At 43.9% G+C, this 23588-nt stretch overlaps 4 protein-coding genes and 1 long non-coding RNA gene across 7 annotated transcripts; 3 read left to right on the forward strand and 2 right to left on the reverse strand.

Annotated features, from left to right (window-relative positions):
* Positions 1 to 468: 468 nt before the first annotated feature.
* Positions 469 to 4381, forward strand: baalcb (BAALC binder of MAP3K1 and KLF4 b). The gene is made up of 5 exons (XM_037449931.2): positions 469 to 788; positions 1585 to 1754; positions 2042 to 2240; positions 3143 to 3345; positions 3608 to 4381. Exons 3-5 carry the CDS (start codon positions 2072 to 2074, stop codon positions 3785 to 3787), a joined length of 552 nt encoding a protein of 183 aa, XP_037305828.2. The 5' UTR covers positions 469 to 788; positions 1585 to 1754; positions 2042 to 2071; the 3' UTR covers positions 3788 to 4381.
* A 59-nt stretch (positions 4382 to 4440) lies between these two features.
* nme6 (NME/NM23 nucleoside diphosphate kinase 6) lies at positions 4441 to 6439 on the reverse strand. The gene is made up of 5 exons (XM_062559698.1): positions 5786 to 6439; positions 5410 to 5512; positions 5179 to 5218; positions 4939 to 5099; positions 4441 to 4832 (listed from the first exon to the last, which is right to left on the reverse strand). The coding sequence occupies exons 1-5, from the start codon at positions 5876 to 5878 to the stop codon at positions 4681 to 4683; spliced, it is 549 nt and encodes a 182-aa protein (XP_062415682.1). The 5' UTR covers positions 5879 to 6439; the 3' UTR covers positions 4441 to 4680.
* Positions 6440 to 12694: 6255 nt separating this feature from the next.
* On the forward strand, positions 12695 to 14600 carry LOC134107829 (uncharacterized). Its single transcript, XR_009942819.1, has 2 exons — positions 12695 to 13229; positions 14167 to 14600. It is a non-coding gene; the product is annotated as an uncharacterized LOC134107829 (long non-coding RNA).
* A 1103-nt stretch (positions 14601 to 15703) lies between these two features.
* On the forward strand, positions 15704 to 20463 carry eif2b4 (eukaryotic translation initiation factor 2B, subunit 4 delta). 3 transcript variants are annotated; one of them, XM_037450096.2, is made up of 14 exons: positions 15704 to 15814; positions 16242 to 16279; positions 16369 to 16549; positions 16649 to 16855; positions 16953 to 17035; positions 17711 to 17743; positions 18270 to 18361; positions 18485 to 18599; positions 18817 to 18893; positions 19014 to 19116; positions 19258 to 19385; positions 19539 to 19716; positions 19820 to 20000; positions 20126 to 20463. In XM_037450096.2, exons 1-14 carry the CDS (start codon positions 15793 to 15795, stop codon positions 20323 to 20325), a joined length of 1638 nt encoding a protein of 545 aa, XP_037305993.2. In that variant the 5' UTR covers positions 15704 to 15792; the 3' UTR covers positions 20326 to 20463. The 3 variants fall into 3 exon arrangements, with proteins under 3 accessions (XP_037305993.2, XP_037305994.2, XP_037305995.2); XM_037450097.2 differs by having other exon boundaries at positions 16652 to 16855; XM_037450098.2 differs by lacking the exon at positions 17711 to 17743.
* A 630-nt stretch (positions 20464 to 21093) lies between these two features.
* Positions 21094 to 23458, reverse strand: atraid (all-trans retinoic acid-induced differentiation factor). Its single transcript, XM_037450103.2, has 7 exons — positions 23232 to 23458; positions 22959 to 23092; positions 22607 to 22675; positions 22361 to 22432; positions 22139 to 22260; positions 21912 to 22012; positions 21094 to 21815 (listed from the first exon to the last, which is right to left on the reverse strand). Exons 1-7 carry the CDS (start codon positions 23322 to 23324, stop codon positions 21711 to 21713), a joined length of 696 nt encoding a protein of 231 aa, XP_037306000.2. The 5' UTR covers positions 23325 to 23458; the 3' UTR covers positions 21094 to 21710.
* Positions 23459 to 23588: the final 130 nt, after the last annotated feature.

Here is a 23588-nt window from a genome sequence, read left to right on the forward strand (position 1 = left end):
TCTGCCGTGCACTGTTGACTCAGGAGCAGACAATATCGCTGAGTTATGGAGGCAGCTCTATGGAACCTTATTTAACTGTGTGAGTGGGGACTTATACCAGGTGAAAGATATTGAGACAAATGTGTCAATGACGATTATGGCACAAGAGGTGTACCAAGCTATAAATAAGCTGGCTGATGGCAAAGCAAGTGGATTAGAGCATATTACTGCTGAACATCTTAAATATGCAAGTCAGAGTATAGCTCCTCTTCTTGCCATCTGTTTTACTGGTCTCATGACTCATGGCTTGTTACCAGACAAGGAGGGATTTTGTCCCCAGTCCTTTTTAATTTATATATTGATGATCTTTCCAAGCAGTTGAAAGCCTGTAATGCTGGGTGGGTGCATTATTGGTAATGCCTTAATGAATCATATTATGTATGCAGATGATCTTGTGAATTTTTGCCCAAGCAGTGCTGGTCTTCAGCAGCTCCTTAATACATGTACTGTCATTGGTACAGTTGTCTGGTCATAAGGCCTTTGTAGGTGTATGTACTCAGCTTGAGACCGTGTTTGTATTTTATTTTATTTTTTATATATACGGTTTTTGTACTATCTGGACCTTGAGTCTTAAATAAATAAGCAATAAAGAGTTGATAATAAACCCTCATGAGGATAAACCCTCCTTTCACTGCGGTGCAGCGCGTCAGCAGCGCTCTCGTTCTTGGATAAATATGCTTCGCTTCTGGCAGCAGACGAACCCGGAGGAGCGAGCGGGGCGAAGCCACAACGCACGGCTCCCATCACCGGTAAGCCCGAGTCCCTCCTCAATTCTTTCAGCCGAAAGCCTCGGAAATGCGCGTGTGTGTGTGTGTGTGTTTTCCGTGTGCATATTACTGCTTCGTGGTTGTTGATGTCGTCGTTGTCGTCATTTGGCGTCGCGTTTTGCCGTAACGGTGCCGGAGCGCGTGCTCGCGGTGTTCATTAACTGCGCCTCAGCCCTCGTTCCGGGTGGATCGCCTCGTTTGAGCCCGTCGAGGGGGGACGATGACTCCACGCACGCAGCCTTCAGCCGCTGATGCAGTGATTTGTCGGAGGCCTCGGGTTTGCGCACCGCGCGCTCGGTGTCAGCGCATCAATAACAGTCAGACTTAATTAGCGTCTAATTTGAGCGCAACTCGTTTTAAGCCCGCTCCGTAAAGCCCAAATGTCATTGATCTGTCATAGATCTGTGGTTAGGGCTGTCGATCCGGTTGGTCTGTAATTGGTTTTCGAGACGTATTGATTATGCAGTGCTATTGAAAAAGAATAGACCACAGGTCTCTAGATAGATGTAGTTTTTTACCTTAAGTAGTGCACGTGTGATATAATAAACTATGACGCCATGTGGAAACAGCAGGAGGACAGGGTGTAGAACAATAGAGCAAATAGGTCACACATCAAGGCCATTTATGGCACAAAGGGGTTGGTGATTAATCTCGAGTGGTTCACCTATCTTTGTGTATTAGACAGAACAAAGTTGTAATTATAGAGGGTCGTACTTGTCAAATAAACTGACTTGGAAACAATTGCCACCACTTTTATGGTCATTCTCCCTGTCTGCAGTGTCACAGGTGACCCTTTTATAAGCAGGATGGTGCCTTCAAGTGCTGGTGGAGAACTGTAGACGAGATTGAGGGACAACGGGGACCAGTCTGGCTTCTCTTTGAAGGATAGAAGTCACTGGAGGCCGATCCTAAGAGGATGCTATAGGTTTATTACCAAAGATCTTTACTGTAAGTATTATACGTTTGTGTTGCTTGTAATATAAATTGTCTACTTAAATGTACAGAATTGAAAAAGTACAGTTTATATTAGTATTTGTATTAAATAGTTATTGTCATTTGGTTTATCTGCCATTCATTATTTCAAAGTCATTTTTAGAAAGGAAGTTACACATTTACTGCATTTTGGAATTTGCCATTTTTAGATAGATATTACTTCTGTCTACTGGGCAAACATTTCACTTCACTCAGTATATACCACAGCTCCTGATCATTTAACCATCTTTTTTTGCGTCCAGCTGGACGTGAAGGTGCCCTGAGGTGGAGCCATGGGCTGTGGGGGCAGCAGGACCGATGCTCTGGAGCCACGGTACCTGGAGAGCTGGACCAAAGAGACAGAGTCGACGTGGCTGACCAGCACGGACACCGATATCCCCCTGTCGTCCATCCACAGCATCCCCTCGGAAAACTCTGAGGCCGAGAAAACAATCAGCCCCGGTACGAAGAAGGAACTACGGCTGACGGATTCATTGGGTTCCTCTCAGGAACGGGCAGTAGTTTAATCACATGGGTTGTATGATTGAGCACTTAATTAGGTTTCCCTCACAGAGCACATCTTCTTATGTTCTCTAGTTAATAATCATTTATGAGCTGAATAATTTGAATGATTTGCCTGGGTTATCAATGAATGGCCCTCTCTTTACACTGACAGCATCGGAGTGAAGTACATCTGTTTTGCTCGTCTCCCTTTTTGACATTGACAACACTTTCAGAGGCACGACTCATTATAAACAAGAAGCCACGCTGCCCGCGGGGCGGAGTCAAGGTGAAGATGTAAAGCATTTGTTTTTTTAGGGTCCAGTTAGAGAGAGATCTATCCGACTATAATTCCACTGTTCTCGGGTGCTCTGAATTGTGGTTCAGGGGTGTTTTTCTTTGAGCCCCGAGGGGAAATTAATCAGTAAATGGACGTGATCAAAAGCTGCTGTGCTGAGTCGGGTCGCCATGGCGACCGATGCGGCAGAGAGTGAATCCAAGCAGAGGTGTCTTGATGTAATTGGAAAGAATATTTCATCTTCCATTCTGCAGATAAATGAGATCCAGAATTGGCCAAATTAATTTTTAAAAAGAGTTTCACAAATTATGTGAATAATCGCCCCAAGTAGTCCACCTGATATTGTCAATATAATTAGTGTTATTACTGTTCCTGTTAACCATGACTAGGTTTCCTTCTGCTACAATCACCTCGGATTATCTGATAGGATTAGATTAAAATGTTGCCTGGGTGTCCTACCCTCCACGTGTACATTCATATTTTAATCGTTTCATCTCAAACATCGACGAGCTCCATTCATCTGTGAGAGACGGAGACCCTTTGACACGTTTTCCTGTGGTTCCAGTCCCAGATTTCTTCGAGGACAGCTTCCCTCTCCCGGCTCAGGCGTACCTGAAGGTCTGTTCGGCCGTGTCCGAGGCCAACCTGAACGACGTGAAGCCCGCCGCCCCCCCTGCCATTCCGGGCACTTCTCCGCCCAAAGAGGCGGCGTCGCCGTCGTCCGGCACCACGGTGCAGCGCAGGAGTGTTCTACACACTGAAGAGATTGTGAGACTCCTCTTGTTATACGTTAAGTACTTAGTTTATAAGAGACCTGCAGCTGTGAGACGTGAGCCAAGTCCTTTGCATCATATGTTAGTTAGCAAATCATTGTCACAATTTTGACACACGCTTCTGTGCTCAAATACATGAATACACTTAGAACATAGTGGATGTAGAATAATGAAAAAAACAACTCAAAGCTCAATTGCTCTTTCTCATGCCACATTCTTAGCACTGTATTTGATGACGTCCCATCTCTCACCATCAGACAAAGTGGCAGGACAATCGGATGTCGACCAAGCAAGTGACAATCACAGTGACTCAGAGCATCCATCGGGTGGACAGGAACGGGAAGGTGAAGAAGTCCCTCACCACCTACGAGGTCATGAAGCCCTCGGAGAGCCTCAAACAGGCGGCCGCGCAGAACGCTCGAGTTCAGCGAAACTAACGGAACATTACTGTGAAACGAGGGAACCGGTGAAAGCACAAGGAGCTGTACAAAGGTCACCGGAGTGGAAATATAGCTCGTTCTCTGAAAACAAAAGGGACATCGAGGCCGCGTGGGTCTTTCATTCCGTGAGACAAACGTCAGTGGTGCCCGGTACAGAGAAAATAACTACGATGACATTTTAAAGTATCAGTCAAAAAATGAATAAATATATTCAGTTAATCACTGAAGACAGGGAGTCACTTCTTGGCACAATTTCTCATATGAGCTTGAAGCTAAAATGCCTTTTTTGTTGCTAATTTATGAAGCTTTTGAGAACAAATATGAAAGTTAAGCTAATGATACAGCTACATACAGTATATAGTTTGGTTATTTGACATTGATAAATATCATGTAGTTGCTACTCTGCTACAACCTCACACGCTCCGGAATTGCACTATTGACAGTGAGGCCTGGAAAGGAGCTTTTGACGACAATGTAAATCATTCTTTCTTTAAATCGTCTTTCTCTTGTCGTTTTGTACAATACAGTATTGCATTTTCTTATCTAGATGTTTGTGTTTTCTAATGACAATAAATCTAACCAAAACATGAATGCACCTTCTTTCAAATGATTTCACAAGCTGTATATTTGGTCATGTTCAAGGAAAAATGGGTTTTACTTGACAAAAACATGGGATGAACAAGTTGGCACTTTGAGGAAATGTGGTGATAAATAATTAACATTCACCTTTGTGGCATCATCAAACATTAGACATATTTATACAGCATGTAATATATATATATATATAAATCTCTCTATGAAGTGTAATTTGTGTAATTCTGTGGATTAACAATTGCAGAGATCCTGAGTGGTCCTTTTGGGGATCAGAACCTGTGGCAGCAGTTCTGGGGTCAGCTTTGCACTGAAAGTGTGTGAATCTTTTTTTGAGGGTCGTAACGTATTCGCCCCGATCGAAACGATGGCTCCTCCTTCTCCATCCACTCCTGCGCGCAGAAGTCCGGGAAGAAGAACCGGATTTCTCTTTGAGCCGACTCAACAGAATCTGGGAGAGAATTGAGACGAAACGTATAAACAATTTTAAAAAGCTTGCAACCAGTGAGCGACGTCCCGCGTATGATCCACGGACATACTGGAAAAACACTCCCTACCCGAGCCGTGAGTCGTGTTCCGGGTGTCTGTGAGTCCAAACTGAGCCCTGATACTATCGGGCGAGGTGTATCTGGCTCGGAACACTTTAGTCGGCCCCATCAGTTCCCTCCAGTGACGTATGGCGTCCACCCGGGCCAGAACGTAGGCTCGCATCGGACCGCTGCGGGGACAGAATGAGCGCTGCTTTGAGTAGTGAAGAGATGGAACGTGTGGGCGAAACCACGTGACCGCTTACTTACCTTGACATGAACTCAACAAGTCTCTGGTAGAAGAATCGCCCTGTGAAGCAACAAAATAAAGTATTTAAATGTGTGTTACAGTACGGTTTTACTCATGTTATTCCTTTTGTGTATCTTCATCTTGAACATAAACCATGCACACAGTACATCTAATGTGTTTGCTGGCTCAACCGTGTGGTTGGATGGAATCACCAGAGCAGCACTTTTGTTCTAATGAGTTCCTCCACGCACCCGAATGTTCAGCATAAAACCTCTCTGAGTCCTGTCTCCTCCACGCAAGATCTTTGCATTTAACAATTAAAAACTCGTTGTCCAGTATTCTCTGGTGAAGAGCCTGAAAGAGAAAAAGGAAAAGTAGCTTTACCTTGTTTTGCTGCACTGTAGCTGATGATCTCTGATCTATACCTAAATATGTTTGGATCAAAACTCTATCAAGATGACAGGTTGATTTACACCATGTCAATGAACCAACCATTTCCTTGGACTATTCTATTTGACAGGTAGCTAAAAAAAATAACTGAGTAAAGAAAGACACTCGGTAGGAAATTTCCTCAAATGTTATAAAATAAATAAACAAATTGACTATAGTCGATGTGAGCGAGCTCACCTGTAACATGACAGGATGAGCCACAGCATCGGGTTTGATCACCGCCAGGGTGAGCTGCAGCACCTTGGAGAGGCGTGGGGCTGTCACCGGCATCGTCTGCAGCAGAGACAGGCGCTCACGTTAGAAGTTATCACTCGTAGAGGTTACACTGCGTCATCCACGGTCGCCTGTGGACGTGTAGATAGCTTTAAGCTAACGGGATATAGCGTTAAGCTAACGGGAGATAGCGTTAAGCTAACGTGAGATAACGGGTGGTCATACGCGTAACATAAAAATGTGCTAAAAACGACCTAAGCAGAGGTGCAGGCTTTTTTGTTGTTGGCGATTTTTCTGAATAAACTTAACTATTTAAGCACATATATGTTTCTGTTAAAAGTTCAGAAATAACGATAACGACCTCGGTCCAAAATACCGGTCAGTTTGAAGAGGACACCATCGCGACGGGTGCTAAGTAACGTTCACTAACGGTGTTATTGTAGCAAATACAAACAATATATTTTGATAAGCCTCGTCTTTGCGCCTGCAAGCACAAGTTGTTTTGTTCACGTTTATGTAACTACGTAGTATAAAATAAACGTGATTTGAACGAATGGCGAACACATCGCAGTCAGTCCGTTTGATAATATTGTCCCCGAGAAACTAGACCACGATACAAAGTTCCTACCCCGAGGGTGACAGCTAACAGACACCTAATAAATGGGACGGCGACGTCAACTGTTATTCTTTTTCACCCGATCTTGAATAAAAGTGCCTGTATGTTGTGGTTGTGATGTTTAGTTTAATTGAGCTATTCTGGTGGCTCAACTAGATGACGCACATTATATTTCCTTAAATGGCATCATAAACTTTGGATCAACATACTATTTACTGTGAAATACAGGTGGTGAAACAGACCGGGAATAAGTGCCTTGCACATTGGCCTCCATACGCTAAAATGACCACCAAAATCCTTTGGTTCTTAAATCCCAATTAATTAACTATCTACTAAAATATGATGGTATGATGATTGTGGTTCTTTATTTTCATTATCCCTGTAAAATGCAACATTCAACTTAAAAATATAAAATCGAACAGCCTCACCTTGTCATCTCGTATCCCCTTGTTGCACCCTTTAAATTAAATTAAAGTATCTTAGTGGATGGACTCAGAAATTTTAGATTATTCATTTTTTTACATTCTTTAATATCCCTTTCGAATTTCAAACGCAACACAATTACCTTATTGCAAGATCCTAAAATCGTAAATGACACATTCTCAGATTTTCAGAGATGCAAGCAGCAAAGTCACCTTTCACAATTCAAAACCTAGTGTTAGAAAGTGTTAAGCGTAGATCATGGTTGAACCATTGGTGTAGCAACTGACAAAGAGAAAGCGACATGCTGGCTTCAAGCAGGGAGATATCTGATTGTAGAATGTCATCAATGTGGGAGATCAGACGTACAGTATGAGTTACAAACAGGGAGCAAATTCCAGCAATACAAAATGGCCACACCCTTGAAAAGAGGAGGTTGTGTGTGTGTGTGTGGGGAGGGGGGGGGGGGGTAGAGTTTGACATTCAGAGAGAATAGGAGGGAAGAAAGGGGGGATGGATGTGCCACATAGGTTTCTTCCACCTGCCCATGTCACGTGACTGAGGGTGACACCACAGCTGTTACCACCCATCAGGGGGAAGGAGCAGAAGAGAGGAGGCGATGGGTGGGTGAGATGTTGCTTAAATATGGCATAGAAAGCTCATTACTTATATATACACTTTTTGTAATAAGTGTGTTGTTATTGATGGTACAATTCATTTAACTGCGTTGGAGGTACTCACAACTTATCAACTAAAACTATCACTTTGGTCAAAATTCTACTTAAAGTACATCAGCTAAATTTACGTAAAATAATAAAACTATGAATGCTTGATAGAAAAAATGTCCCTGTGATCAACATTTCATGAATTCTGATCCACACATTTGTCAGGGGTATTTTATTGGCTATAGTTATCAAGACTTTACAGCTCAGTTGTTTAGTTTTTTAAAAAGGGTTTACAAAATAAATCTTAGAAGTTGATTTATGAGAGATGAAAGTAGAGTTTTTCATGTTTTGGACTTCTCTGTGATTTATACACCTTTTTGGAACAAACTGATTCAATCTACATTTTGAATACAGTTTGAATAACGGTCTTTGATATAATTTTACCTTTTACACACATAATCATTTACACAATATTTTACATACAATAAGTTTCCCGTACTTTTTTGGAGCTGAAAGAGTGTGCCACAAAAATTCAAGGGACACTTTTTAAAGACATTTTTTATTAGAAAATCTAAATTGATTATCTTTTTGACGCCTTACAATCGCTGTATATCAAAATAATAATGTCAAATATCGTCAATAATTGTCTGTTAAGTCACCATGTATCACTGAAAAAGGTAAAGGCAAATTAGCTCATGACAAACAAATGGCAACTTTAAGGGGAAAACATGCAGAGTTAAAAAAAAATGTCCATTGTATGTACACAAGATATTCACAATTCTGACAACTTGAAGGTCTCCTATCAACAAAAGCCTCCAGATTATTTTCCATCCAATATAAATTCTGAATGAACCAGGACAGAAATCTTAAGGTTTACCACTGTGATCGACTATTGGCGTCGGAGAGCTGAAAAAGACCAAAACCAAGCATTTATTTTCCAAAACCAGTATGAACAGGTTTGAGAAGCGAACAGACACTACCGTTGATCACTGATGACACTTGCTTCCAACATCCTCATCTGGGGGGCTGACCCCCCCCCCCCCCCCTCCAACCACTCTCAGCCCGCCATAAACCTCATCTCTTGTTTTATCTCCGTGTCACTGCTGCTGCTGCTGCTGTTGCTTCTCCCGCAGTTGTCGTCTCCTTTTGGTGGAAGTCGGGCAGCTGAGCGACGACCTCCACGGGGACTTGGGTGTCCGCAGGCTGCTGCACATTCATTCATTCATTCATTCAGCGGGAGCCGCAGTAAAAAGTAGTACAAGGCCGGATTTGTAGAAAGGTTATAAGATGTGTTGGTGAGAAAAAATATTAAGAGATAGATGTTTCTCTCAAAGTGGCCAAAAGTAAGTGGGAGTAATAGTGGTTCAAACGTGGGTTTTGAAGTTCATCTTTAAACGGTACAGAGATGCCCATTACTCTGTACACTGTAGGTTTGGTGACTCCTTACTTATGCTTCTCCCATAGTTTCCTTGGATATCCTCAAACTAAACTGAACTATAACAGGGAGTCATAGGGAGGTTGTTGAAAAGAAACACCTCTACCTCATTGTAGAAAACATACATATTTGGTTGATACTCTTCCAAAAGATTGATGTCCGTCTGATGTCTGTCATCGCACAGCAGGTCCGATGAACCTGCAGAATGAAAGATTCAATACACAGGAGGAAAAGAAATGAATGAATATTGACATGTTTTATAACAACAAAACTCATCCATAGGTCTGTATTCCTGGTATTATGGAACAAGCCAGCGTTCTCCCTTTGTTTCCACTGAAACCATTATACAAATAATAATAATAATAAAAATACAAATAATCTGAATAACACTGACAAACTTCTTTTTACATTGGATTATTGAGAAGAGCGTTCAGCTTCCAGTTGTCAACATTTAAAAATACAACGTTCGATTCAAATATGATTAAGGGATGTTATGAATCTAGGCGGTTGTGCTGTTGGAGTCTTTTGGGAATGCCATATGAATAAACCTGATTCCTTATGACACACGTTAACATTCTCTCTCTCCCTCTCTCTCTCTCTCTCACAGTTCTCTCAACTTTACCTCATTTATGTGAAAACAACATATGGCTCTTTTACATGTTTACTCTGGTGTGCACTGATCCACCACATCGCATTTCACCTTTCACCCGGTCACCAAGAGGCTGCCTTGTCCTTACACAGCAGGGCCATCCGAAGGGTCTCTGAAGGGGGGGACAGAATCCCTTTATCCTAATTATTTGGCTGGTGAGAAAAGTTAGGGATGTGCCTCCTGTCATAACATCTTTTGGGGCTTCAGTAGCAGATCAGAGCCTAATTAGGAGGCTAAATTTCAAGAAATCTCTCTGAAAAAAATGTTTAGATTGTAACCAAACAACCTCATCCAGACTGGACAGGATAAGTCTGTTTTTTGCTTCTCAAATCTAATGAGCGGACGGCATCATTCTGAAACTGCCCCCTCTGTGAGTCACCAGAGTGAGTTGCCTTCACCTCCCCATCACCTGTTCTCTCTTTTAGCCTAAATGCTGGTGACCTTTGCCCTTTCCGCTGCGTGTGCTTTACCACACGGGACCAGGCTCTCTGCAACAGCTGTGTCAACCTCAGCCCTGGCAACTGTTGTGCCCAGGGAAGGACAGAGAGTGGCATTAATGTCAGACCGCGTCATGACTCAGCAACACGAGATCAAGCGGTTCACTTTTACATTTGGTTTCTCATCGGAGCGCTGACATCCTTACCGTACTTTCTGATCCTTTCTGAACAGCAGCCCTTTGCTCGCGTCGTCTCTCCCATCATTTCCCTTTGTATTCATTGCTAAATCTACTTTGCAAATGGAGGCTTGTTTGTGGACATGAACCTTTCCTCTCACAACTCAAAGCCTGTTGTCCACTTTTACTGAACCATCTCAACAAAACAAAACATTTAGTCAGTTCTTGTCTAATAGTTGATTTAAATGGTCCAAATGTCCACCTTCCAGAGGGGAGTTTCCTCCAAAGAACAGGGGTTAATCTGCGAGGTCGGCTCATCTTGTGCCTGTGCAAGACCTGATCTGGAGTCAGCTGCCAGTTTATTAATACCAATGGAAATCCATGCAATCCTCATTTGAAGAAACTCTGAGGTTAGTCAGTCAAAGTCTTACCTGCTGTCCCTGGGGGAAATGATTTCCTCCTGCCAAGGAACGTGTGTTGTGACCCCCCCCCAGAAGCAGTGGTACATTAGCAGCGGGGTAGATGGGTATGACAGAGGGGAACAAAGTGATTAGCAAACAGGGGGCCCCGGTATGTGAACACAGGTTAAAAATAACCTCCTGACCCAATTTGTAGATAACAAGCGGCACAACCTCGGAGTCCCTGTGCGGTATTCTTCCCATTTTGGCATTCAAATTTCTTTTAAAAGCGAACTGTGAACTTTAAAAGTATTGAAATCCAAAGCGGCCAATCTCAGGCGAACATTTCATGAGCGCGTATTTTACGAGGGTTTCCATGTGATCCAGAAGACCTATAAATGATCCCCAGACTGGTGATTGGAACTCAAATAAATTAAACAGAACACGAGTTGACAGATGAAAAAAAAAAAAAAAAAAAATCCCAGAGTAAGATGAGATCATGTGCGTGGTGCACGCCACATGATGAAAGAGAGGCAGATGATTAGATGAGAGTCTCCGGGCCGTTTGTCGGCCTGTGAGCGCCCGGATATTTCTGGCAAGGCCTCGGCGCATAGCTGACATTAGTGGAAATGTTGCATTTGTGATACACCCTGGCTCCGGGCCATGGGAAATATTGAACAACTGTCAAATTTAGACAACATCCTGCGGCGGAGGAAGAAAAAAAAAAAAAAAAAAAACGGGAGCCGCACCGGGGGTATCTATTTGTGGACGGCGGGTGCCTCGAAAATAGCGAGAGTTTTGAGTTTCAATGTAAGCCTCCCTCTCTTAGCCCGAGCTTTCTGTGAATGAGGCCCGGGTTCCTATCGCACCCAACCCCGCCGCTGATTTTAGAACACAGGTGTTGACCTTAGCGGAGCGGCTTGTGCTTGCAGCAGAGGAAAATGAACCCCCCCCCCACATCCCCCCTCCCCCCTCCCCCCCGAGCCGGGCCCGTCTGCCTCTGCTGTAATGGTAATGACTGCGTGGTCCCACAGAGGCTTCTGAGCTGTCTTATAAGGGTCTACGGGCTGACTGACAGGAACAAGTCGAACTAGCCTGGCTCATGATGCTTGATAAAAGCGTGTTTGGTACATTAGAATCTTTTTTTTTATCCCCCCCCCACACACCCCCCCTCACCACTGTGTCATGGCCGCAGGGTGGTCACCTTGTGGCCGCAGGAGGATTTATTGCTTGTTTTTATGGGGCCGCAGGAGCACCCACATAACCGAGTCGCGCTGGTGGCTGTGCTTCTTTGGTCCACGTTGCAGTTCATCCATGAATTCGCCACTTTTGTTTGACTTTGAGGCGGATTGATTGGACCTCACAAAGGTCCTCACCTCGAGACGTGTCTTGGAATAAAAAACGATGAGACGTTACCAAATACCGTGCCACTTTCTCCAATTCTGTAAATGGTATAATGAATCTAGAGGGAAGCGTGAATACCATCCAGGGGGGGGGGGGGGGGGGGGGAAACCCAGCCTGGGCTTCAGCTGTGACTTGCGGCCTGCTGGAGCTGCTGTTCTGAGGGGACCCCGACCCCAATAAAACACGCCCATTGTACAGTTGCTTCCTTCTTTCTCTGTATCCCTTTCTTGCTCCCATTTTTTTTTCTCCAAAAAGGAACCATTGACATTGGGTGTAAAATAGAGGCGGGGTGGGAGGGGAAGGGAGGGTGGCGGGCGGGGGTCTGAACAGAGGAACGGCAGGGGTGTAGGGTGTCTCGAGCCCAGTGAGAACAGCTGAGAGGTGTGATTTCACAGGCTGGCTCCCCCCTGTCAGGGCCCTGATTGGGCCGGACAGGAGGCGCAGGAGAGGCCCGGGCTTCTAAAGGACACCAACAGGTGGGAGGCCGCTTTGGAGGGGGGCGCTCCTTGGCGGGATAGAAAAGGCCGATCTGCAAGGCCTGTCGTGGGCACAATCCGCCGGGCCTGACGCGGAGGAGGATGGTCGGTGGCAGGATAGCTGAGGAGAAGGGAGCAGAGGGGCAGGAGGAAGTGTGTGTGTGTGTGTGTGTGTGTGAGGGGGGGGGAGATTCTCAGGGAGCACAGGGATAGTTTGAGATGAGCTTTGAAGGTTGTAGGAGGCAGCAGAATAAGGTCCGTCTGTTTAACAAACTTACTTAACATACTTTTTGACCAACATTTTTTTGTAGGTACCCTTCTGTATTTCAAATATTGGACCACAAATGGGCAATACAGCTTGTGTTTCACTCGATTCACACGCTGCAGACTTTTTTTTTGTCCTGTAGCTTCCTTGATTTGCAGCACCCCGTGAGTCAAACCAGGCGTCAAAACCTGTTGTCAGAGGTCTGTTGTAAGTTTTACGACCGATGCAACGCGGCAGAGCCTGACACCTCTGCCAGGTGAGGGGAAGCTGAGGCGTAAGAAGTAGGAAATTCTCATGGCAGTCTAATCGGAGAAGATGAGCTAGTCTTCCCAACAGCCATTTGGGCTGGAGCTAGTTGGTGGTTAGCACATCAAGGGAGTCCCCACAGGACAGTGTAGGATAAGCTTGTTGAACCCCATGTGGCCTCAAGGTGCTCAGCACAGAAAACGCAGCCGAAATCAGTTCAGGTGAGTACAAAACATCTTCAATGCTTTTGAAATATCATTTATTTTAACCCGGATTTCTTATTGTTTCACCCCACAGTTGTTGGGCTCAACATGACTTGGCATGGCATGTTTTGGAAATAGTACAGATTGTGACCTTTGAAAGTCAGAATCTGCCCCGCCATCCAGAGTTATTTATCGAGGGCGTTTAACATCATTACATTGGCACGACCCATTACATAGCTGCATGGATTGGTACTCAGCAGTATTAATACTCTTTGTCAGGGACAAACAGCTGATTTCTTTCAGTTTCAGACTTTTTGCCTCTAGGTTTTTGCTTCTATTAGACAATGACAGTCAAAAAAACCTCATAAGCGTAACAAGTCCCGCCTTCACCAGTAATCAAACGGAACTTGATGATGGTGTCGATTCGGCGCCGTCCTTCCCGCTCGCTCCGTCACAGTTAACCATTCTTAAGGCGGTTGTTCCTGCTGCTCCGCAACTGTCTCTATGAAAGGGTGCTTTGTGTCCAGCGAGCCGTCAATCCAGTTGTTGCCCCTTGCGAGGACATGCTTCCTTATATCCCCATATCAATACAGCACTTATGGAATGTAAGGAAGTGTGTGGTTTCAAGGGGTCTTCACCGCCGACCGAACTGGGGAGAAGAAACACACTGATGCTGCTTTTGTCTTCTTCACATAAAGTCTATTTTCAACATGGAATGACAGGTGAATAAAAGGTGCATCTTTGTGCAGTATGATTGTCTGATGAGATGAGGTGGGGGGGGGGGGGGGGGGTCAGGGTTCACGAGCATGTAACAGGGCGACTGTTCCCTCTCCGTGTGGAGCTATCACCGAGGTTGAAGGTTCGCCCCCCCCCCGCGCAGGCTGGTTCGGGAAGGAAGCAGGACGTGTCATAAAGACTCAGCTATGATATCCCCTTTCCCTCTGTGTTTCACCAGGTAAGGCCCCAAGGAGAGGACACGGCCCGTCCCGACCTCCACTTTTTATTTCACCTCCTTCTCCTCCCTCCTTTCCTTCTTTTTCTGCGTCCTCTACTCTCCACCCTCTCCTCCATCCTCACTGCACACCCCGTCCTGCTCTCACACTCGCTCGGCCTCTTGCAGCTGAAGCAACACGCCTTGCCGTGGCTGGTCAAACGGAACCAAGTCAGGTGTTTCTGTGAGGTTTGGTCCCCTTCAACCAGCTACTGCGCCGTGAATTCAGTCAGCGTGGAATCAAAGACACAGTGGCGTTGTGGTGCATGCTGCATACTCTTGAGGCGGTAGTCTACTGACAATGGTCGATGGTTTTCTTCAGTCACGTGATGTTGTTTGTTTCCTGTATGGCAAATAAATTAATAAATTGAAGTTTGATTTAATGATTGTAAAATACAGATTGAGTCGGTTTCCTTTGTACCATTTTAAACGCTATGTGTTTCGAGTGATTTTTTGTTTCTGAGGGTTGTTGGCTCTGGTATAACATGTGTAAACTTCCTCCAAAGTCTGATGAAATAATTTCTCTTTGCACTACCTTAAACTTAATCATACAGAATACACGACACATTTCAACCCAAAACACCTCCAACAGAATTCAAACATGACCAATTTGAAAAAGAAATTAGACTCAGTAAGACTTTAATAATAATAATAATATTTTTATATGCTCAATTCAGAACAGGTTATTCGCTTAATTTTTGTCACCAATAAGCAATCGAACAAAATAAAATAATAGCTTGTCTAAAGATGTATTGTGGATAGCTTATGCAATAAAAATGTGATTTGGGAATTTTGAGAAAAAAGTCTATACATTAAAAAAAATTATTCTGGTTGTCCTGTAACAAAAGTGTTATCCTCTTTAATTTCTTTCCATGATTCTTTTTATTTCTTTTTTAAAATTGCTTAAGTCAAATTACATTTTAGTTCAGAGTGTGACAATGCAATTCTATACCAGATGACTCAGAAGCTCGGACGTCATGACTCCCATTATACGAATTGTGTTTGGTAATGTTTGGGGTTTTTAGTGTTAATGAATGAATTGTGGAAGGCCAACAAGACAGTGGGAGCCCAGGGGAACCAACAGAGTGGAAAATGCAACTTTAATCACAAAATGCCTGTCTTTTTTCAATCAATAATGAGATTCAAATGGTTTCAGGGAAATATAAATTCATAATGATTCATTTGCCATCTTATAAAACTCACGCCATACAGCAAGATTCGCTGATGAATGAATAACGTTATGTGTCGTTCAGAAAGTTGCAGCAACTATATGTGAAGGTTAAAGTGTACCTAAATCATCTATCAATATCTTGTGAATAAACAAAAGGAACTGTAAACAGACATTTACAGTGAGCTGAACGTTGTTACCAAAGATGCTGTTGTTTGAGGTGTAACACACAACTAACCACCTCTGTGTAACAAAATAATAAGAAAATAATAAATCTTATATGATTAAACCATTTCATTTGACGGATAAAACGCCTCGAATCGTTTGGGCCACTGCAGCATTCTGTTTGGCCACTAGGGGGCGATGCAGGTTCCACGTCGCGGTACTTTCGGCAGCAGAGGAAGTCGAGCAGCATCGTAAACATGGCTGAAAGTGGAGTGACAGGTGAGTTCGGGAGTGTGTAACGGCTGCACTTCATTGCGGTTCACAGGTATTTTTTGGATAACTTCGCGGCGGGCGCAGCGGTGAAAGCGTCTCGCGCCCCTAGGCCCGCGGTTTGTGGCCTCTGTGGTTTGGCTTGTAGCAAAGTTGAATGCCCCCCCCCCATGCTAATGCTGCTAACGTTAGCATTGCATTGTCGGTGTTATTGCATCATTTTTCCGACCGTTGTTTAAAACGAACCGAATAACTAAAACCGTTTTTAGTTGTCACTATCACATAAACAGACCCGTGGTTGTTTTAGTCAGGACGATGGAAACCTCGCATGTTAAAAGGCTGAGTTGTATAGTCCGCTAACAGCATCAGACCTTAATAAAAACGCACAAAGTTTGGGACACATTGATGCAACAATTCAACATCGGTTGTTTTGCAGATGGACTTTGCAACGCAGAGGACATTGAACGCTCAAAGGTTAGTATGTTTCTCACAGTAAGGGAGCCTTTTTTTGTGTGTCTTCATTGCAACGTCTTCGCTCAACTCCCCTCTGTTTGCTTCCACAGACTGAAGGCAAAGAGCTGACCAAAGAGGAGAAGCAGCGGCTGAGGAAAGAGAAGAAGCAGCAGAAGAAAAACAAAGAGAAAAACGACGAAAATGCATCCCATGAAGGCAAGAAGAAGAAGAAGAAAGAAGAGAAGCCCGTCGGTTCAGCTTCCCAGCCTCCAGCACAGCCCTCGCCGAAAGGTGCGTGTCGCTGCGACGGCACCAATGGTTGTCGTGGTCGTATTTATGTGTCATTCGGCACACTGGCATCTGACCTGACCCCGCTTTGACCTCCTTCAGCAGTGCCCGCTCCTCCCGCGGCGGTCCCTGTGCCGGCCTCAGAAGCTCCTGCCCCGGCAGACAAGCCGGCTAAGAGTAAAGCTGACCTGAAAGCTGAGAGGAGAGCTCGGCAAGAGGCCGAGAGGGCCTCCAAGGGCAAGAAGGGAGACGTGGGGCAGCCGGCCCCCACGGGCAAGCTTAAAGCCCCGCCGAGCGAGCTGCAGCCAGGTACTGTGGTAGCCAGTGGTGACAGTCACCAAAAAGGGGTATATACTGCAGTCAGTAGTCACACTTTGTTTTTGTTTTTTTTCTTATGTGTTCCCAGTGGTGAAGAGGCTCCCAGAACATGTCCAAGTGGACGACCCGGAGGTTTTAAAGAAACTGGCAAAGAAATTGGAAAGACAACAGGTTAGCTGCTTCATGTGTCTCTACGAACCTTTAATCTCGACTGCATTCTTTGGGTGATTCAGCACAGCTTGCTTTGACTTGAGGAGCATACACTGCCAGGCACAAAAGTTTAGGAACAACCATTGTGTTCGACCTCAAGCACAGAACTTGCATCACAATAAATGTGTTGAAAAGAGAAATAAGGAGGAAGGCACTAAAGGAATTAAGGCGGTAACTCTTACCAATCTCATTGAAAAGAAAAAACCATTTCTGTGGAGTTTACTAGGTCTCGGCGGTTTAAGCAAACACCGGTTGAAAATAATGTGTTTTGATACTATTATACTTCTATACAATGTGCTCGAGCAGCATATTTCTCAGACACATACACGCGTCACCTTTGTAAATTAATATTTCTACCAATAACTAACTTCTGAATCCTGCTCATTCTGGATTTCTTGCCAACATCTTTGAATTTCAATCTGTCTTTTGTTTAAAAAGTGGTTAAACCCGTGTTTGGTCTTTTCCCATGAAACGTGCATCTTTTCATTACCAGTTCATTTAATGTTAGGGTATTTACAGCAAGGCGCGCGCTGAAAACGTTCCCGAAAACCCTTGAATGTCTTGAATTGCCGTGTGTGCAGCCTCACGTGGCCCAGAGCTATAACTGCATGTGATCATGCCGAACATTTCTTTCAGACACCAGGGTGCAATGCGGCTGAAAATGTCAAGGTCTGACCTTCTTGCATATAGATGTGTGCCATTGACATTCGTCTAGTTTTGTTCGCTAACCTGTTATTGTTCTCCTCCACCACTGTGCTGTTGACGACGATAAGTCACGTTTGGTCCCTCGAAACCGGCTGTGTGTCAGTGCTACGTGTGAGGGATTGATAACGGGTTGAGTGTGTCTGTAATTTGTGTTTTTTCCAACGAGCTGTCCAGGTCTGTGGTTCACTCCATAGTGCTCTGTTCGTATTCACAATTTAAATCCTACAATATACAAATACAAAGTAGGTTTCCTATGTTGCCAAAGTTAATAGTGAAAAAAAGCTCCACAAAAATGGCATGTGAGGGTTTCCTTTGATTAGTAAAACAAGAATTTGCGTCTATAGGAACTTTGTATCTCCCTGTGGTCCATTGACTTTTAACTGTTGATGTACGTCCACACTGTGCTGTGACTGTGTTAATGTCACGATTCTGCCTTTGACCACTGAACCACTGGGAGACTGATGGCAGCGGGCTCTATTCTTCATTTCAGATCCCACTCCGGTCGGACTACGGCTACAAAGTCAGCCTGTTTTCTCATCTCCACCAGTACAGTCGCAAAGCCCCTCTAACACAGCAGCTCGGGTAAGCAGGCAGCGTGCGTAGAGTTGTTTGTGTAGTGCCAACACTTTGCCCTTTATTTCTTATTACCTAAGATTATCTGAAATCTCCCACATGTTAATCGACTGTTTTTCTGTCTGTTTGCAGCATTCCCTCCACAGTGATTCATCCTGCTATTGTTCGCCTGGGTCTCCAGTATTCACAGGGCATTGTGGCAGGATCCAACGCTCGCTCGGTCGCCCTGCTGCACGCCTTCCAACAGGTACAACGCACTTCAAGACTCAAGAACACAGTTCCATTTGTTTGGCGCCATTTGTAACGTTGTTGTTGATGTTGTGTTACGAAAAATGCCACTGCAGGCACCTCCTCGTAGCCTTCACGTTCAGTTGAAAAGTATCATTTTTCTCGTGGGTAGATATTTACAGTAAACAAACTAAAGCGCCCCCCCCCCCCCCCCAACCTACACTCTTCCACTTCAGGTAATAAGAGACTACAGTACGCCTCCAAATGAGGAGCTGTCGAGAGACTTGGTCAACAAGCTGAAACCTTATATCAGGTAACTAGTTTAGTTTTTCTGATTATGAATCACAATTAGAATGTTTCTCCTTGTGTGCCACTCAATGATATATATATTTTTTAACATAACATTTTTGCATGTGTTCTATTTTTCTTGCAGTTTTTTGAATCAGTGTCGCCCCCTGTCAGCCAGCATGGGTAATGCCATCAAATACATCAAGAAAGAGATCTCTAATATTCCTAGTCAATGCAAAGAAGAAGAGGTTACTGCCGCAATTTGTTTTTCACACAATTCAACCAGAGACCATAAACCTAATGTGTTGTGTAGTCCATATATTTCAATATACTTACTGATATGCAATTTCAGTGTCTTGCCCCTTCATGATTTCTCCTTTTCTTTCTAGGCAAAGGTCAAACTGCTGAGGTGTATCGAGCGCTACATCAACGAGAATATCATCCTTGCTGCTAAAGCTATTGCCAAGTACTCCATAGAAAAGATCAGCGATGGAGACGTCATCCTAGTTTATGGATGGTACAACGCTTAAGGCTTGCATGCAAAGAAAAAGCTTTTGCTTAAATGTCACAAATGTGTTTGTGGGTTTTAGTTTCGTAAAATCTGCACAGTTACCTGTAGCCGTTCATTCAATATTGCCTAACACGAAACCACCATTTCTACTTCCATCAGCTCGTCGCTGGTCAACCACATCTTGTGCGAGGCCTTTGAGAAGGACCGGAAGTTCCGCGTCATCGTGGTGGACAGCAGGCCCCGTCTGGAGGGCCGGGAGGCCCTGAGGCGCCTTGTCCAGAAAGGCATCAGCTGCACCTACGTCCTTATCTCGGCTGTCTCCTACATTCTTCCAGAGGTACATGCACACGTTGGAGCCCGAGTAGACTAGCAGGGGTTTTGTATTTGTGCAAAAAAATGACTCAACTGACTCTTAATGCTTTGATCTTGGACCTCTAAAGGTGTCGAAGGTGTTCCTTGGTGCTCACGCGCTGCTGGCTAACGGTTACGTCATGTCTCGGGTGGGGACGTCACAGATAGCTCTGGTGGCCAAAGCCTTTAACGTGCCTGTGCTGGTGTGTTGTGAGACCTACAAGTTCTGTGAGAGGGTGCAGACGGATTCCTTTGTGTCCAATGAACTAGGTATGGAAAAAAACAGTCAGTGCTTTCCATTCAAGTACTGCTTTTTTTCTCAGTTTCCGCAGTTGTGCATTTACATGATGTTCCTTCCAAACATTTGTGAGCTGACCTTCATCCGTGCTTTCCAGATGACCCCGATGACCTCATTGTGACCCGTAAAGGGAAGACCCAGCTGGAGCAATGGCAGGAGGTGCCCTCACTCGGCCTGCTCAACCTGGTGTACGACGTGACGCCGCCAGACTTCGTGGACTTGGTCATCACAGATCTGGGGATGATCCCGTGCACCTCGGTGCCTGTGGTGCTTCGAGTCAAAAACATGGACCAGTGAACCCCCTCCTGCTCACATCAATCTGAGCTCAGGGTCCGTTTCTCTGTGGGGGAGCTTGAATGCTTGCACACAACACAAAATATCGTGCTTTGGGCATGCAATAAATATATATCTGAAATGGCATAAGCTTTTTTTAAACAGACTCCATGTGTGTTTTTATTGGGTTGGATAGTCAGAAGTTTCCTTTATTTAATATTTGGGATAAATAAGATGTATTATGAGAAACATTTTAAGATTCACTTTTTATTTTTAATTGGCTGCATTTGGAACACAACAATTACACTGTGGTTCAAAACATGGGGCAATTTGAACAGACCAGAAATGGTTTCCTAATTTCCCTCAGAGCTGCAGTAGTTTCTCTCAAGATTTTTTTTCCTATGACTAGTTTTTAATGTCCCAGATCAATTAAAAAAGATTAATGATGAGGGAACAAGGGATGAGGTTTATGAGGGGCATAAACCGGGTAGCAAATAAGTCTTCGCGTAGAAGGTCCGTTTATGTTCAAAGTCAACACAATGTGATCACATGCTTCAAATCGCAGATTGGCACACATTTAAATCTTTGAACACTAAAAAAAAATCCCAATTTAATGCACAGCTGCTTGATACCATTAATGCACTAGGTAATATTCTGATGTGTGTATTTCTATAGTGAACATTCCATAAATGCTTGTGCCAATGTTTTTCTTAACTAATTATGCAACATTTCCATAAACTGTTCAAATGGATGTACATAAATCTATGGTAGTAACTCCAACCAAGCAATACATTCATGGTTTAATGTTTTATTAGAACCCTGCATGGAAAAGTGAAAAAACTGCTCACAGCATAAAAGCAAACTAACATTTTAAAGACCTTTAGTTAAAGTCATTGTCTCACTTTTTGAATAAAACTTCAAACATAAAATCTTCATTTTGATGGTTGAACCTGACTTGGTTTTCGCTCTGAGGGAAGCACATGTTCAACATCAAGTTAACGATTCTCTGAGCTCTACAGATGTCCTCAAATGTGCTTCAGGACACGTAGTTCCACCGTGTAAACGCACCCTCTGTGCATGTTTGGCACCATTAACACCTAGAAAATCCTCAGAATTTTCATACACACAACACCTTTACAAACATCTTGAGTCAGTTAACTACATTTCAAAAATTAATTCTAATGTAACAGTGGTATCATTGCCAAAAAGTAAAAACCATTTAAAACTACACCAACATGTTGAGATTAATTTTCTCTAAAATTGCACTGATGTGGCGGTTTTAAAAATGTACCTAGATAAAAAAAAGTCAAATTAAACAATGATTAAAAGTAAGTCTGGCGTCACCTCAGACCTCATGTCCATATTTTCGCTTTCAGTGTTTAAAAAAAGAAGTCCGCTGCAGCCGGGCCTCACAGGGGCTTGACCTTACGTCTCTGCGTGACCCACAGCAGCAAAGACATCACCACCGTCACCGCCCCGAGAGGCCCAAACACCAGGAGACCGGGAAACTCGCCCTAGTGATGGAGAAAAGACAGAGCTACTTTAAATAAAGACAGAAGACTCACCGATGTGAAATACATTGAACGAATGATAGAAAAACAACTGCTGACCTTTCGAAGACACTTGTATCCATGGAAGTTGTCCGCACAGCTGCACTCAAAGAAGCTCGGGCCGTAGGGGCCGCAGAGGGAGTTCTCTGGGCAGTTAATGGCTGTGGATTATTATTATTATTAATAATAGGAGCTGAACGGTTGTCAAGTATTACCAGAAGCCCACTGCGGTTTGCGATCGGGGAGGGAGGGGGGGGGGGGGGGGGGGGTAGCCGATGGGAACTTACACAGCTGTCCGCTCTGGTTGCACGAATCTATTTGGCCCTCGCAATAGCGATTTCCCTCTCTGACCTGCACTTTTTCCCAGGAAGAGTTGCCCCCTGGACAGTGTATGTGTTCTGGCAAAATGCTACGGACACACACACACACACAAATGCACTTTGAAAGGCAATACTGCTCAATGCTCGAGAGCAGCGGTCATTGTTCAGCTTTTGAAGCAGAATACTTACATGACATTTAACTCAATGAAGCCTTGAAATGCTGCGTCGCTGATGTTGACAATGGGATTGAGGGAGAGGTCTCTGAAAAAGAAAACGTTTTAAAAGTTAAAAGTGACAGCTACAAATGGTTTAATGAGGGTATTGACAATCAATATGTTAAAAGGTCTTCTCTTTACCTTAACCCTCCCCCCCCAGTCACTGAGGCACATTAAACTGACCATTATGTGAAAATATATGAAACATACATGTACATACATCATTATTGCTCTTGAAGCTTCGAGAAGTCCATTCACGTGAGTTAGTGAACATTTGGACAGATCCAACCTGATACCAAAGGAAGGAAGAAAACCCCAATTTATTATGAAGATTTAAATTTAAAACAGGGACGAAGTAATACAAAAAGTACAGCTAGGAATATATATAAAGATAACTAAATAAAAGTCTAGGAAAAAGTTAGCTTAGCCTGGTAACTTATGTACTTATTCAATCATACTCCATAGTTTGGTAATGCTATTCCCCCATATTGCGCACACAATCCATTCATCGAGATTTAAGCAAATGTAATATCTGTTTCCGATAGGCCGTGAAGGCAACATCGAAGTCCTACCCGGTGATGCGTTCAGGATCGCTTGTGTTGTCGCGGCTCAAGCAGCATCGCCCCTCTATCCGACCGGCGGATGAGGAGCAAAACCGGCCCACTTCGCTGCCATTTAGGACTGCGCCGCTGCAGAGCTCACATACCTAAGATAACACACCATTACGAGGGGGGAAAGAGGTCTTAAACAATCGTATTTCCATTCGTCCCCTCGCTGACCCCTGACGCTAACTAGCTTTTTCTAGTAAAGATGACAGCTGTTAGATTACCGAAGCAAAGTCTTACCTGTGGTTCTTTCAGTTGATAACTTGCACAGAAACATAACTCCACAATCAAAACAAGCACTGCAGGTTTAAGCTGGTTGCATCCAGCTTTCATTTTTCTCAACTGAAGTCATGTGACTGTACTGTACCGGACATGTGACAGGAAGCTGGACTATCTACACGTCTAACCTAAATTTGCGCTGCAATTACGCATACTCTCAATTCAGAGTGAATACATAGTATCTGATTATGCGGTAAATAAAAAACTGCAATGTGCAAATACATATAATAAGCATTTCTCTTATAAAATACAATATTTCTAAATAACTATTTTAGCAGCGAATCCCAAAGTGTAATTAAATGTTGCGATGCAACCAAT

Source organism: Pungitius pungitius, chromosome 20 (genome assembly GCF_949316345.1).
Source record: "Pungitius pungitius chromosome 20, fPunPun2.1, whole genome shotgun sequence".
Lineage (NCBI taxonomy): Eukaryota > Metazoa > Chordata > Actinopteri > Perciformes > Gasterosteidae > Pungitius > Pungitius pungitius.